The sequence below is a fragment of the Abramis brama genome (genome assembly GCF_963993115.1).
Source record: "Abramis brama genome assembly, chromosome: 25".
Taxonomy (NCBI): Eukaryota; Metazoa; Chordata; class Actinopteri; order Cypriniformes; family Leuciscidae; genus Abramis; species Abramis brama.
The window spans coordinates 1,123,873-1,139,100 of record NC_139987.1 but is presented as its reverse complement, the minus strand read 5'-3'; the positions used below and the strand labels follow the sequence as shown (position 1 = coordinate 1,139,100).

Here is a 15,228-nt window from a genome sequence, read left to right as displayed (position 1 = left end):
CTGTCCTGGAAAGCCTGTTCTGGAAAGCCTGTCCTGGAAAGCCTGTTCCAGTCACTCAGAGGAGCTGAGCAACTGCAGGATGAAGATCGGTGAGAGATTCAGCTTCAGCATCACGTCTTCATGAGGAGTTTCTCCACATCACAGAGAATATCATCTCAGCAGAAGAGAAAAACCCTCTGGAGTGACAGATCCAGCCTTCACAACACTATACACACCTGCTCTTCATCATCCTCCTCTTCCTCAGTGTTCATACTCTTCCTCCTCTCCGTCTTATATTGTTTCCATCCATTGTTGGTATCAATATTCAGTGCAACATTTTGAGTAAATTCTGGCTCTCTGACTTGTATTCTGTTCAGTTGGTTTGATCTCATCATTAGAAATGAGTCGTTGTGTGTTAACGATGACAACTGTGTTGCAGTTGTTTAACTTTTGCCTGTCTGTGTTTAGTGTTTTGAAACATAAGTGCATCACAGTGCGAAATGAGTTTAGAGTTTTGAAAAAAGAGTGCATGAGATTTGCAAACAGTGTCTTAACTACCTGAACTTGTTTAATGTTTTAAAGAAAGAGTGAGACAAATTCGACAAATTGGTTTGAGAATTTGGTTCAGAGAATGGGGTTTAGTGTTTTAGCAATTCAGAAAAACTGAAATCTGTGAGTGGTCTTGTTGAAGCAGCTGCAAATAACCGTTCGTCAATAACCTTCACAATACATCAAGCTTACGTCCAGCTTTTCAGTATTTCTCAGAACATGCGCTAAATAGCATATGTGTACAGTGTGACTATATAAAGCAGGGTCCCACATTTAGTGAAAATCAGCCACAAGGTGGCACTATAATAAGCTAATTTAGTTTTTCCACTGTTGACTCCAGAAATATTAAGGCTAAAATAAAAATTCCTCTGAATTTGTCTGTGGCTCAGAAATAAAATGGCCATATATAGATTTATTTCTGTTAGAAACAGTAAACCATTCACTTAATTTATTGGGCAAGGCCCATCTTCTCTGAAGTTCAGTCTGAAAATGAGGATACAGATAATGTTTTCTTAAATTCCACTGACAGGAGACACAATTATTACATAACTCAATTGTTTTGTATATTGAAATATACCATATTTAGATGATGAATGTGTTCTGTTCTGCACTATTTGGATATTTCTTCCATTTCCGATGGGCTCATTGGGCTCCGATTACTGTACTAATTGTTTTTGGACTTTTATAGAAACACCTTTAAGTTTACGAGACTTTGTGCATATAAACATTTATTATCAGATAAATATAGAGCAGATACAAAAACGTGTTTGGAGCTGTAATGGTACAAAGTGCACAAAAAAGTACAATCAGTAGCGACTATTCATCAGTAGGCACCAAATATATATTTTTCTCCCAATATACATGTACACAACAAAATGGAGGCTGACTTTAAAACACACAAAAGAAATACCAATAAATCAAACTGTTAATGACCATTCAGGAAATCACCCTCCCAACTTTAGGGCTAGTGAAGTCTATAGGGCAATAAATCAAATCAAACAATAGGTATGTTGGTATACAATAACTGACCACAGGTCTACAGAAATACAGAAAACCTGATGCTTTCACTCTTGAAAATGACTTTGTAACAGCAAGTCTTTAAAAAAAATAATCTACTTCCACTGAAGAAGCTTCTGCTTTTTGGTAAAGATGTTGATTTATATGTATATTTGACAGTTTAGAGAGAAAATCAGCTGATTTGAGTAACTTGTCCCATGATCAAGCACATTTAGATGAGAGGTAGTTTCATACACCACACTTTAAAATACAATAAACAGAAAGGGAAGAGACACAAACACTCTAAACTAATGCTTTCCACTGGTTACACAGCCCTACAGAGGCAAGGACAATCCGGCTAGGTCATCCATCATCATCATCAAATATCTACACATCCACACAATATAAAGCTACAGAATGATCTTTGTCGATAGCCTGTAATTACATCATTGAACAGCACTGATTATACACATTCAGAGCATGTATTTACAATAACATTTGCCAGCCGTGCTTCATTCTTAGTGGGATTTCTTTACTTCGATCCTCGTCTGGATGTAGACATCAATTCACTAATGACAGATCTTGTGCTCTCATACAACAGACATCTAAAAATACATTTCGGATTGTGTGACTTTAGCCTAAAGTACGCACGTCAAATACAGCTAACTGCCTGTGAGAATGAAAAGGTGTACCGTTTTGAATATTTGTGAGAAATGTTCCAGTGTGTGTTCAGACCTTGGACAGCAGGCCTGACTCAGGAGCGCTGGCTTTAATGATGTTCTGGATCTCCTTGAACTTCGGATGCTCTTTATCGGCCACGAGCTGCAGCAGAACAGCCTCACTGGTGGTGATGATGGTCCCAGTGTGCGCCAGACGCTGGGGAAGAACACACACACGTGTTACTTCTCTGCCCACACAGATTATATTGTTTTAGTAGCCAAGCAGCAATATATCTGCAGCTTGACCCCGGATATATGAAGCATGAAGTGTGTTGGAATAGATTACTGATGCACCCAAACAAAATGTTCACCAAATCACGGAAACCTAATTTTTTTATTTTTAAAAAATAGTTTTTTTTTAATAATCAACGCTCAATATTGAGTGCCTTTTCAATTATGTAATTGTTTCTTCTACAATCCTTTGATTCTGGACTTCCCTTCACTAGCAGATCAGAGTTGCAGTTTGCAGTCAGTGGTGGAGGATATTTAGTCCCGCACACAGAAACTCCTCATATGAGCCGCTCACAGTATAAGAGGTTTTCCTTGTCATTAATGCTTGGATACACGCCTACGTCTCCTTCCATTAAAATAATGGCTAGTGCGGTGGCTGAGATATATGTAAACCTACCAACATCTGTTGCCATGATTGTTGGAATGACTTATCGCGAGACAGAGGTAAAAATGGCATTTTAGTCGCATAACATCGGTTGATGGAAACGCAGTCATTTCCTAATCGTTTTTTATCGACATTTAGAAAATATTGCAAAAGTTTTGCGCAAATCTGTAATGGAAATGCGGCTACAGTCAAAACATGCCGTCAGAGAAGCGCTAATTAAACATCATTGTTTCAGCTGAAACCGAAATAGTTTTGTTTGCTGAAATTTCGGTGCATCACTGGAATAGATGTTTGTGATTTCTGCCCCAACAAATATTCACAAAACATGAAAGGAAGAGGTGAAATGATATTCAATACATCCAGACCTGCAGACGTCCAGGGATTATTAAACGACCTTTCCTCTCAATGCACCATTTTTAACAGTGTCTAAAGATGAAGCAGAAGCAGACAACCGTCATATGCTTTAGATTTCAAAACCGTGCGTACAGATGTCATGATGAATAATACAGAGCTCATCATGCATGTTGTCAACACTTTCCAACTGATATTTGCACATTTGATATGCTGGCTTTCACTTCCCAGGATTGCTCAGTACAGGCGTCACCGACTCTTCCTCCTAAACCCGATTATCAGTCTTACCTCCAGTGCAAACATTCTGTCCATCATGCTTCTGGAGGACGTGGCATCAGCAACAATGTGCACTTCAAAACCTCTTCCGATGAGATCCAGAGCGGTCTGCTGAATACACACGTGCGTCTGCAAGAGACAAAACACTCGTTCAGAGTCTCCTGTCTGCCAGTTTCTGCTACATTTCACTGCAGAAAGACTGTCCATGTCCATTATCACACAGATCTCAGTGTGATCTGAGACGACAGGACTGACCTCGACCCCGAACAGCACGACACTGCGGACTCCTGGAGTCTCCGCCAGGACGGCCTCCACCTCGGGAAGCACCATGGAGAACTTGGTCTTGGGAAACACTAGTTTGGCCCCAGTGAGGTCCAGTTCCTGCACGGTGCTGCCCAGGCCTTTAGGATACTGCTCCGACACCACCACGGGAACACCCAGAATACGAGCCCCCTGCAGCTGTGACACCGCAACACACATGTTGAGACACGTCCATGAAGCTTACACTGAGCTCACACTCTCGAGGTCAGTTTATAAAGTCAAGTCACATTTATTTATATAGCGCTCTTTACAACACAGATTGTTTCAAAGCAGCTTTACAGAGATAACAGGAAAATAATGCAACAAAGTTTGTTTCCAGAGGAAAATGGCGTCACAGTCCAGCTTAAGTAGGTTGTAATAAGTAAGTAAGTAAAGAAAGACTACAAGCCTGCACACATATATATTCAAACGCGCAGACCTATGGACTAAACCCGTAATACGCATGTGCACGCCGTCAGCGTTTTCACAGGTTCGCATTTTTGAAGTTTGCGCAGAGATAACCTTTTTTTCCCCAAAAAATTCGAGGCTTGCACCTTGGAATCTATTTCAATGTTTGCGTTCTCGAGACACCAGGCACTGTTGTTGTGCGGATGAGCAGCAACCCAGTATATAAGGCGTGTTAAGGGTTTTCTGTTAGAGCGGTGTCCTGTTAGCGGCCCCTGAGTTAATGACTAATGATCTTTGCAACGGAAGTGAATCAATCAAAACTAACTTTAGCTCTAGAACTTTATTCTAGAGCTGCTGTAAAGCCAAACAATCTCTGTTACTTTAATTTCCTATTATCACTGTAAAGCTGCTTTGAAACAGTTCATACTGTTATATAAACGAAGGTGACTTGACTCTTCTTGAGCTGAGTTATGGGTATTCAGAGATCATGTGCTCATCTGAAAGATCAGCAGTCTTACCAGCCTCTGGCCCACACTGATGATGTCACCGAAGTACTTGATGGCGGGTCTGAATCTCTCCTGCATGTCACAGCAGAAGAACACCGTGGAGGCCGGCGAGAGGTTTCCCAGCGTCGGGATCTGTGGTAAAGTGGAGGTGTTATTACAACATCTCATGATCCATCCGAGACCAATCTGCACTGAAACGCTTCGAAATCATTTCTGCCGTGGCTTAAAAACAAGGACAGCAATGAAATCGCTAGCATAATGGGAAAAAGTACTTTTTTTCAGTAGTACTTCTAAGATGATCATTGTGGATGATTGGGAAACACTGGGATCATGGTCAGTCATCTCAAGGTCATTCAGATGTATCTAACCAGGACAAGACTGTGTGAATATGTACATAGCCCGACTCACATAACTACTATTGAGAATAAGGATTAAACCCTCAAGAGTTTAATCCTTATTTTCAATAGGATTTAGTAAAACGAGTAAAACGTCTGGATGTATCAAATTAATTATATGGGGGGGCGTATTTGAAAATATACTGTATTCATATGTTATGCTATTCCTCTGTAGTGAAAAGACATGTATAGGCAAAAACAATGGGATATTTTTCCCATTTCAAATCAATTTTTAGGTTTCAGGATTTAGGTTTAGGTTTTAACCAGACTTTGTATAAAGATGATTCTCAACTATGTTATGAAATATATTATGGAAGTAATTGATTAATCATTTTACTTTATGCAATATCTGGGTAAAATGGCCATAAATGTGCTTTACAATACAATGTAACTATGAACTGTATCTAATAATTTGCATATTAATGTGTTCTTGGTGAAACGTAATGAAAAAAGAAGTGTAATAATGGGGAGTTATAATTGAATCAATTAATGAATGGGCAACATTTCCATAATAATAGTTAATATTTCATAAGAATATTGATCTATAATTTCACTTGTTGTGTCTCTGATAAACCCGCTGTAAGTCCTGGTGCCTCTACAGTGGACATTTACAGTATGAAATCAAGTCATATTTGATTAGAAACACCATAACACTTTCCTGAGATGTTGATTTATGACAAAGCAATTTGAAAATTAGTCAGATTTAAATGATAAAATATAATCATATTTCCATAAGAGTGCTACATTTGATCACTAAAGACCAAGCAGAAGTTGTCCTAGTGAAACCTCTGAACATTTGGTGTCTCTGAAAAGCCCTGAATCTGCTCTTTACAGGACATGCAGACTCAGACCTGTGGCATGTGTGCTGTCAGAGAAATACACTACAATATGGGTCATTCCAGAATTGGAGGACATTTCATGTCCCACCTATGAAATTTCAAATAATCTATGTATAATATACAAAAAAATTAGTCACTGTGTAAAAAACACTTGTCCTGAAACTAAATATATATAGACTTGAAGATTTTTTCCTAAATATTAATGAAAATAAAAAAAAGTCTATAGTAACCACTTAAATGCCATTTTTCTCTTGTCCCACCTTCTAGATGACCAAATTGAATGTTAAATATAACTGTTAAAATACATTTTAAATATCCCTTTTTTTGCATGATTTTGTTTATATATGCCTCTTTTAATTGTTAAAGCATTTTTTAAATTGATATAAATATTTTAAATAATAGAAATGTTGCAATAAAGTTATGTCCCCAACATCGTGCAACCCTGTTACCGAAATATTTAGACTGGCAGAAGGAGAAAAAAAAAACAGTGAGTGACATGATACACAGGAAATTACATCACTAAGCAGTTTGCCGCCAGAATGGGTAGAACAAAGGTATATTCTCTCTTCGATTTTTCATGTTATTATACAATTTTTAGCCTTGACTGAATGTGTCACTCTAACAAATGCAACCCTGTTACACTTATTATCAGAATAAGACAAATTAATTTGAAGGTTTTCTTCTTCTTTTTTACATAAGTAATTTTGTCCTAAAGACAACAGTTAGAGCTAGCTAAACAGCTAGTTTCTATTCATGAGAAAAAGCTAACATTAGCATTAATTTGCAACCCTGTTACTTGCAACCCTGTTATCATAATTAGAGTAACAGGGTTGAACTCATAACCTTCAGTCCACTCATAAGGGACAATCTATTATCAATAGTTCATGTGACCGGTCTTCATTTAATTTACGAACTAAATGTTTAGCATCTTAATTAATAGAAATATTAGATATTCTTCAATATTAGAAGAATAAATGAATGAAATATTTAGTGCTGGGAAAAAATTAATCGCGATTAATCGCATCCAAAATAAAAGTTTGTGTTTGCATAATATATGTGTGTGTACTGTGTATAATTATTTTGTATATATAAATACACACATATGCATGTATTTATTTAAGAAATATTTGCATGTATATACTGTATATACATTTATACATAATTTATATTATATATAAATATAAATAATTTATATATAAATAAATAAAAGTCTTAAATATATACATGCATATTTGTGTATTTATATATACAAAATAATTATACACAGTACACACACATATATTATGCAAACACAAACTTTTATTTTGGATGCGATTAATCGCGATTAATTTTTTCCCAGCACTAGAAATATTAAAAGAATAATTCCAGAATACAAAATAATGAAAGAAATATAACAAATGATAATAACAAAGGGAGATAATTTGAGTGAAATATTAACAAATATAATACCCATTACATTAAGCTAAATAATTAATATAATTTTGATTATAATTTAGCATACATTTCATGTTATTAATGTATTACTATGGGGTGCCAGATTTAAAAATTCAGATACAATTTTATAGCTGATATATTTTAATTATTTAGCTGACTTTCCTCACATTTTGCTATTTTTTTCTCACATTTTAGACAGAAATGTGTGTAAAACATGTTCTTTGCAATTGTCAACAATATGTTTAAAAAAATAAAATAAAATCTAAATATTAAATCCAAATATTAAATGTAAATATTAAATCCAAATCTTAAATCTGAAATTTAAATCTAAATATTAAATCTAAATCTTAATATTGTCCTCAATGTGAGAATTATCTAAAGATGAGGAAAGTGAGCTAAGTAATACAAATATATCAGCTTTAAAACTGTATCTGAATTTTTACATACTGTATTTTACAGAATATATTTGTTTCCTCCAGGTAGAGGTAATAAGCACTTAAAAAGCACTTTGCTCATTAACGCTTATCTGGCCAAACTGCCCTTCATTAAGTGTTACCAAATCATTTTGAGCTCATTTTATATACATCAGGTTAATAGGCATTAAAGGTTTTTGAAATTGATATCTATAGGGTTCTTGCCAATGCCCACCGATGAGCGCTACTGAAAAGCATAGGCACTACCTTGCCAGGGGTGATGCAGACAAACAGAGAAGACAGCAGTACTTACAGAAAGAGAAAGAGAAGTGGATTAAAGATATAGAGACAGGAAAGAAGAAAGTTCAAAAAGGCTGCAGTGATAGGGGACAGCGTGCCCAGCGAAAAAAGTGGAGAGAGGCTTATAAAAGCAGGAAAGAGATTCATGAAATAATTAAAACCCCTTCTCCCAGACACAGACTGACGGATGGACTGAAGATGCTATTAAATGTTATTCAACAATGTTCCTGTGTTTCCTGAGCATTTGTCACATTATTGACCTGATCTTTAATCAAAAGTAATCTATCTATCAATCCCTGTAACTTTTCGCAACCCTGTTACTGTATAATTTTTATTAAAATAATAATAAATTACCTTTTTTAGCTCACAGGGGCTTGAGCTATTGTCATTACCGTAGTTTGAAGGATTATATGCATTATGCATTTTAGCAAATACTTGAAAATATATGCTGAAATCAGTCAAATTAAACATGTCAAAAGTAAAAAATTTGGCAAAGATGGAACTCAAAAGTTACTGAAATGAATTTAAATCAAGTGATATCTAAAATTAAATATTTATATAGAGTGATTGTGACTTTCTATACCTAATGGCAGGAAATTATATTTTTAAAAAATCAATAAATATACTTTTTTCGGGTTCCTGAGTATTGGTAACAGGGTTGCATTGAGCACCAAAAAAATTAAATAAAAAGTGTGCCTTTTATACCCGAGCTGGACGAATCAACTTATTTAATGGTATATTGCATGTTTTTATGAAATACATAGTAAAATAAAGGGCCAATTTTTCAAAATTATGGATGCCTAAATGTCCTCCAATTCTGGAATGACCCATATAGAGTCCACTACAGAGGACACAAGTCTAGTCCTGGGTCCCAGGAAAGAGCTTCAGTTCGCTTTGTGTTTTGAGACTGTAAACACGGTCAGTGTTTATCATTGACAACACAGGCCTTCTTACACACAAATAACAAACGACAGATCCCAGTATATAAGAGAAAAGCCCACTTATATAATATCCATGCGCATAATGATTATATCACCTGAATTTCACATCACTCGTGTTTTCTGAAACATTACTTTCATTTTACTGGCCAACAAGTAAGTTAGCACATTAGACATGGTTGTGTTAATACGGCACATAAATATAATAAACATAAACAAATGCATGATGCAACAGCCACACGATATAATGAGAAAAATGAAAGTGTTTTGTTTAAACGTCAAGCTCATCCAACAAAGTTTGACAAACTGAATCATTTCCGCCCATAAGCGCTACATGTAGATATGACATTTTCACAGAATAACACGTCACATAATAAAGGGATATTATTCATACAGGTCGTGTGTGAAATATGAGCTTACATCCATCTGCAGAGGTACTAATCTCAGCCGACATTTCTCTGAGACCACGAATCCCTTCGGTAAATCAATGTACTGACCCCATTCCTCCGAGAAATACTGAAGCACCAGTTTACGATGAACATCGATCTGACGCCCGTAGATGGACAGAAACTTCTGGATGAGCACTTCATATCCTGAGCCCACGGGCACAGACGAGGGCCGAGAGGACACAGAGAAGGAGAATAACACCGGGACCTGCTGGTTATTGTTGCTGTGTGTGTCCGCCATGATCCTATGAATCAAGAATGATGTCCGACTCACAAATGAATTGTTCTTAAGAACCGATTCATAAGAGCCGAGCTCATAAAGTTGTGAACTGATCTTATGTAGGTTTTAAAATTTAAATGTGTTTGTTTGGCATAATTGGATATAAATACAAATAAACATGTTAGGCTACTAAAGATGCAAATACAATATCTGCTTATGTCTGCTCCATTCCTCTCTGTGTTTTTCTGTTTGTGAACTGAACACTGGGAATTGGCACAGGAACTGTGGTATAAACCTGTAATGTGTGGTTGTAGCATGTTAGAAGTCCAAACAAAGTGCATTATAACGTTCAGTGATGGCTGAAATCAATCGAATCTTTTTAATGAATCATTGAAACGAACAGTTCGAAAGAAGCGATTCGTTAAAATGACTCAAAAGTCTCCTGCTTAAATGAAAGCGGCATCTCTTTAAAATCACCTTTGCTTAAACAATCATTACCTCCTGCTTGACCTTTAAATTTAGCATTTATCAAACTTGTTGTCATCCCCCCAAAAGTCCTCAGAGTGTGTTATGATTCTCTTCAGAGTCTGTAAAACCTGGACTGAAAGACCCTCTGTGGTGAAAAGCAAGTGTACAATATTGTTTATATGCCTATGTTGTGTTTTTAATATGCTTTAAGACAAACCATGTACAAATTCATCAGTCAACAACACATCATTGCTGAGTATTTTCTCTGAGTATTATAAATCTGCAGTGAACCTGCAGTCTCAAAGTGAAAGCATTAGTTTGACTGAGGCACTTTGTGATCATGAATATCTGGCAATGGTCTCTGGCTAGTGATGGAATGGAACCCCAAATGATAAAATGTATAATTCATTATCAATTTTATTATGAAGTGAAATGCTTGCAAACATAGTCAATGTTAAAATTACAGACAATATAGTCCTGACATGGCTTTCTTTCTCAGTATCATGGCATCATTATAAATCAGCTCAGATGATGACATACACTGCTGTGAAAATAAGCTTTTCCAGTCACACAGTCTATTGAAGAGGTAGCATGTGCTGAAGGACTCTGACTTCAAATTCAGTCCGACCTTTCTCTTGAAAAAAGAAATGTGAGCAAAACCATTTCACGTTTGAAAACTGTCTTTTCCCTGCATTGGTTTCTGACATGCTTTTCACCATACAGTGAAAACGTGAATGCATGTAAACAAAATTGTCATTTATTATAACATAATTAGGTTAATAAAACTGATTGACATCATTGCATATATTTTTCACTTCAGTAAGGGAAGAAAACATTTTTTTTAAATATAATTCACAGTGAACCTCAAATGTTTCAAGTGCCCTGTTTATAATAAGACTAAAACAAAATAATAATCAACCAAAAAGAAGAAAATCGTCACTTTCTATGATGCTCAGAACTATAGCAAAAAAAAAAAAAAAAAAAAAATACAGTTCGAGTCACAGTCAGACTTAGTCTGTATTTGAAATATTCACAGTGCATGTATATGTATGCTATTACACATAATTATAACCAGTGCTTAATTTGTAAAGTGGGAGCGCAGTGGGAGCGCAGAGGCGGGGTGGATCCGGCGACTCAAAACGGGGGTTGGAGGTAACGGAAAAAAAAAAAAAAAAAAACACTGCCTATGTAGCTTCCCTGCAGGAGCGGCGCCAGATAATTTTTAACATGTGCTGAGGGGGTGCTAGATCACTGACGGGGAGCTGTGCATAACTTGGCCACTAAATATTTAATATTCAATTATTTTAATGATCACAATTAAAGTTTTAATTTTATTAAATTGAACAAGCGCAACATTCAGCATTCAATTAAATATTCTAAAAGATGTAGGCTATTATTAATAATAATGTTATTTCAACATAATATCTCGTTATTTCGACATATGTGTGCGTGCAACTAGCAAGATGTGCATTTGTAAATCCGGTGACGCGTGCATTGATTTTTATTAATAAACTAGTGTTTTCTTACAGTGTTGACTGCAAAGATGAAGTTGACGATCGCCATCTCCAGTGAACGCGCCTATAGAGAGAAATGCACATGGATTACATAATCAGAGAGTGGCCTTTTTCTTTTTTTCGTTTTGAATTATTTCGTTTAAAGACATTTCAAGCTTTGTGTATTTGATGTATTTCTCATGTCTGTGTGAGGCATACACTGAGTTTCGTTAGGATGAGATGCGCTCCAGTTCACGTGCAATGCAAGTAACCGCGCGGGCGCCTCCATGGTTATAATGTCTGTTATATTTGCTTCTCATTAAATCCAGGCAATTGGTTGATGAAAAATTGATTAAAATTAAGATAAAATTTATACAAAACGAAATTCAATTTAAAGAAAGGCTTTCTACAAAACCAAACTTAATGAAGTGGTCATAATCATGTCTGACCCACTCTATTGCACATCCTATCTTACTCGTGCTGTTCACTTTTCATAAATCAACATAGCCTAAATGAAAAAAAAAATTACATTATAATATTTTAACAAATATGAAACTAAATGCGCTTATTTAATGGCTACAACATAGTAGGCCTACAGACTCTAAATTTTTACAAATTGCTGCACATTCATTTAATTCTGAATTTTGCACACACAAGTTGAAAGGCATTTGTTCAAATGTTCACGGATAATTGTGCGTGCATTTATTAATCATTATGATACTAAAATCATAACAAAGTAGGCTATGCTATGTACAAAAAATCAGATGAGCCCAGAATATGAACGCAATTACACGTTAAGCATTTTCCTCCCATAGAAAACCATAATAAGAACGCTTAATGTGTCTTAATGCAGATTAGAATGTCCCCTTATTATGTCGAAATAACGAGATATTATGTCGATACTACTGCGGTGTCCACCGTGGTAAACGATTTTTGCTCGTTTGGGATCATTTTTCCCGAGTGAAACGATCGAGGCTAACAACAATCTCAACTAGCACAACAAGCGCGCAAGTCATGTGTCACTTATTAGGTTACTTATTACTTGTCACTTATTAGTGTATCTTAGTATTTTTTCATTTCGGCAATTCATTTTCTATATTGACACAGGAGGTGCCGGATCCAATAAAAAAGGTTCCGGATCCAACGTCGGAGGTGACGGAACATGTTCCGGCTCAAATTAAGCCCTGATTATAACATTACACATCAACATGTACAAAGATGGCCGGTTTTATTAAAATAACTCAAACACACACAGCCACTCAAGACTGATGTCAGAACAGTGTATGACTGAGTGACTGGCTTCATAAATCATCAGGAAGACCGTACACGATTATAAGTGCTGAATTTAGTTTGGAATTCCTTTTTACATAATTTACTGTAAATTAACTGTAACCATTTAAATTTCACTGGGATTGAGTTGCATTGTGGGACGTTAAAGTTTGATGTGCTCATATGACACACACTAAAGCGATATGTGAAAGTGTCTGTTTTGAACATAATCTTTACAGTCACCAAATATAAAAGCTTTTCCTTCACACACACACACACACTGTACATTCACTATACTATATTAGCCAGATGGCCTGTTCCATGTCTCAAGGTCTTTGTGCACTTCCTGTGTCGATATCAGCACACACACACAGCTGTTCGCTCATGTCCACTCGGAGCATATCATCATTACCCTCTTATATATCTACTAACTCTACATTGACTGAATGACACGGTCTGCAGCTCTGATCAATAATTCACTACGGAAGCTGATCAAATATACAGCGTTACAAAGAGCAGGCGAGTCCCTCAGAGGCAGCACGGCTAAATCACTTCTCTAAGGTATCGAGGTGCTGTCAAGGGCTCGCGCTAGACTTTCTTCTGAGCATTTAATATACTATCATAGACAGAGCTGGTGAGGGGAATGTAGCTCTTCTCTGTGTAGTCCAGGAAGAAGAGCGGGTTGCTGATGCTGGACGGGTTGAAGCCGCTCTCCACCAGACCGAACTTCTGCTGCTTGAACGTGCTGGTCATCTCCATAGACTCCTACAGACGCAAACCACATGACACACTGAGCATGAGAAAAGCCTCAGTCCTGAAGGCAGATGTGGACATGATTGTGATGAAGTGCAGCTACATAATGAAACTGATTGGACACAAGAGAAAGTCCAGAAGTCCCAATCTAGACGTCTAAAAGGTCCTGTTTCCACGCGGTATAAAAGGGTCATGAAACTCTAAACTACATTTTCTGAGATTTTAACACAGTTCAGTGTACTATAGGTGTAAGAAAACAATCTTTTCCCTTCAAATCTACCTTCATACCTTTGTTTAATGTAAATCAGTGTGTTTTATTATATTTTAATAAACATACTTTACAAAAATATGACAACACTGATTATCACACAGTCAAACTCACACAGTCATAGCAAGTGTTTTTTGCTAGTTACAGCCTGACGCAGTTTTCATTTTCACGTCCTGCGCCACGTTGTTTAAATAGCAAATGCATTTGCGTCCATCTGTGCTCCCATGGGCTCCTGGTCTGAAAACGAGGTGTGTGTTCTGGCGCATTGTTGGAGCGTTGCTATTTTGAGGAACTGAAATAGACTGAACCATTGACCAACTGAAACCTGGTCTAAAGTCAATGGCGCAATATTTTTTATTTATTTAAAGAGCGTGTTAGTAATATGCGCCTATAGGCAGGTCCACAACGCGCGTACACTGCTTATTACACACACACTCTGCTTATTACACACTCAGTTTATCACACACACACACACACACACACACAAACGCAGCAGCACACAAACTAGACAAATATTAAAAATAAAAGGATTACAATGTAAGAGATTAATATTGTGTACATACAGATATGGTGGAATCCGGCTTGTCCCATAGATGGTCTGCTTGCGCTTTAACCTCTCACACACACACAGTCATAGTCAGACTCACACAGTCATACACAGTCACACTCACACAGTCACACTCACAGTCAGACTCACACAGTCATACTCACACAGTCAAACACAGTCTCACACACACACACACACACACACACACACACACACACACACACACACACACACACACACAGTCACACTCACTCAGTCATACAGTCAAACACAGTCACACTCACACAGTCACAGTCACACTCACAGTCATACACAGTCACTCACACACACATACAGTCACACTCACAGTCAGACTCACACTCATTCACACTCACACAGTCATACGGTCATACACTCAGTCATACTCACACAGTCACACTCACACAGTCAGACTCAAACAGTCATACTCACACAGTCACATTCACACAGTCACACTCACACAGTCACACTCACAGTCACACTCAAACAGTCATACTCACACAGTCACACAGTGAGACTCACACCCTCACACAGTCAGACTCACAGTCACACAGTGAGACTCACACAGTCACACAGTCATACTCAGTCACACAGTGAGACACACTCACACAGTCACTCACACAGTGACACTCACAGTCAGACTCACACACTCAGTCACACTCACACAGTCACACTCATACACACACAGTCAGACTCACACAGTCACACTCACACAGTCACACTCACA

At 37.0% G+C, this 15,228-nt stretch overlaps 2 protein-coding genes across 2 annotated transcripts in view; both read right to left on the bottom strand.

Annotated features, from left to right (window-relative positions):
- Positions 1-1,239: 1,239 nt before the first annotated feature.
- On the bottom strand, positions 1,240-9,727 carry isoc1 (isochorismatase domain containing 1). The gene is made up of 5 exons (XM_084104116.1): positions 9,440-9,727; positions 4,713-4,832; positions 3,742-3,945; positions 3,499-3,615; positions 1,240-2,400 (listed from the first exon to the last, which is right to left on the bottom strand). The coding sequence occupies exons 1-5, from the start codon at positions 9,704-9,706 to the stop codon at positions 2,254-2,256; spliced, it is 855 nt and encodes a 284-aa protein (XP_083960242.1). The 5' UTR covers positions 9,707-9,727; the 3' UTR covers positions 1,240-2,253.
- Positions 9,728-10,552: 825 nt separating this feature from the next.
- The window catches only part of slc27a6 (solute carrier family 27 member 6), a 28,013-nt gene continuing 23,337 nt past the window's right edge, over positions 10,553-15,228 (bottom strand). Inside the window, exon 10 of the mRNA XM_084103982.1 lies at positions 10,553-13,680. Within this exon, the coding sequence (XP_083960108.1) occupies positions 13,504-13,680 (177 nt within the window). The 3' untranslated portion in view covers positions 10,553-13,503. The remainder of the gene's footprint in view (positions 13,681-15,228) is intronic.

Excerpts from the sequence above, each read along its gene's own strand:
- isoc1 (XM_084104116.1), bottom strand. The coding sequence starts at position 9,706 with ATGGCGGACACACACAGCAACAATAACCAGCAGGTCCCGGTGTTATTC. Across the intron at positions 4,833-9,439 it reads TAGTACCTCTGCAGATGGAT|ATCCCGACGCTGGGAAACCT; the intron begins GTAAGCTCATAT and ends ACTTTACCACAG. Across the intron at positions 2,401-3,498 it reads ACAGAATGTTTGCACTGGAG|CGTCTGGCGCACACTGGGAC; the intron begins GTAAGACTGATA and ends GTTCTTCCCCAG.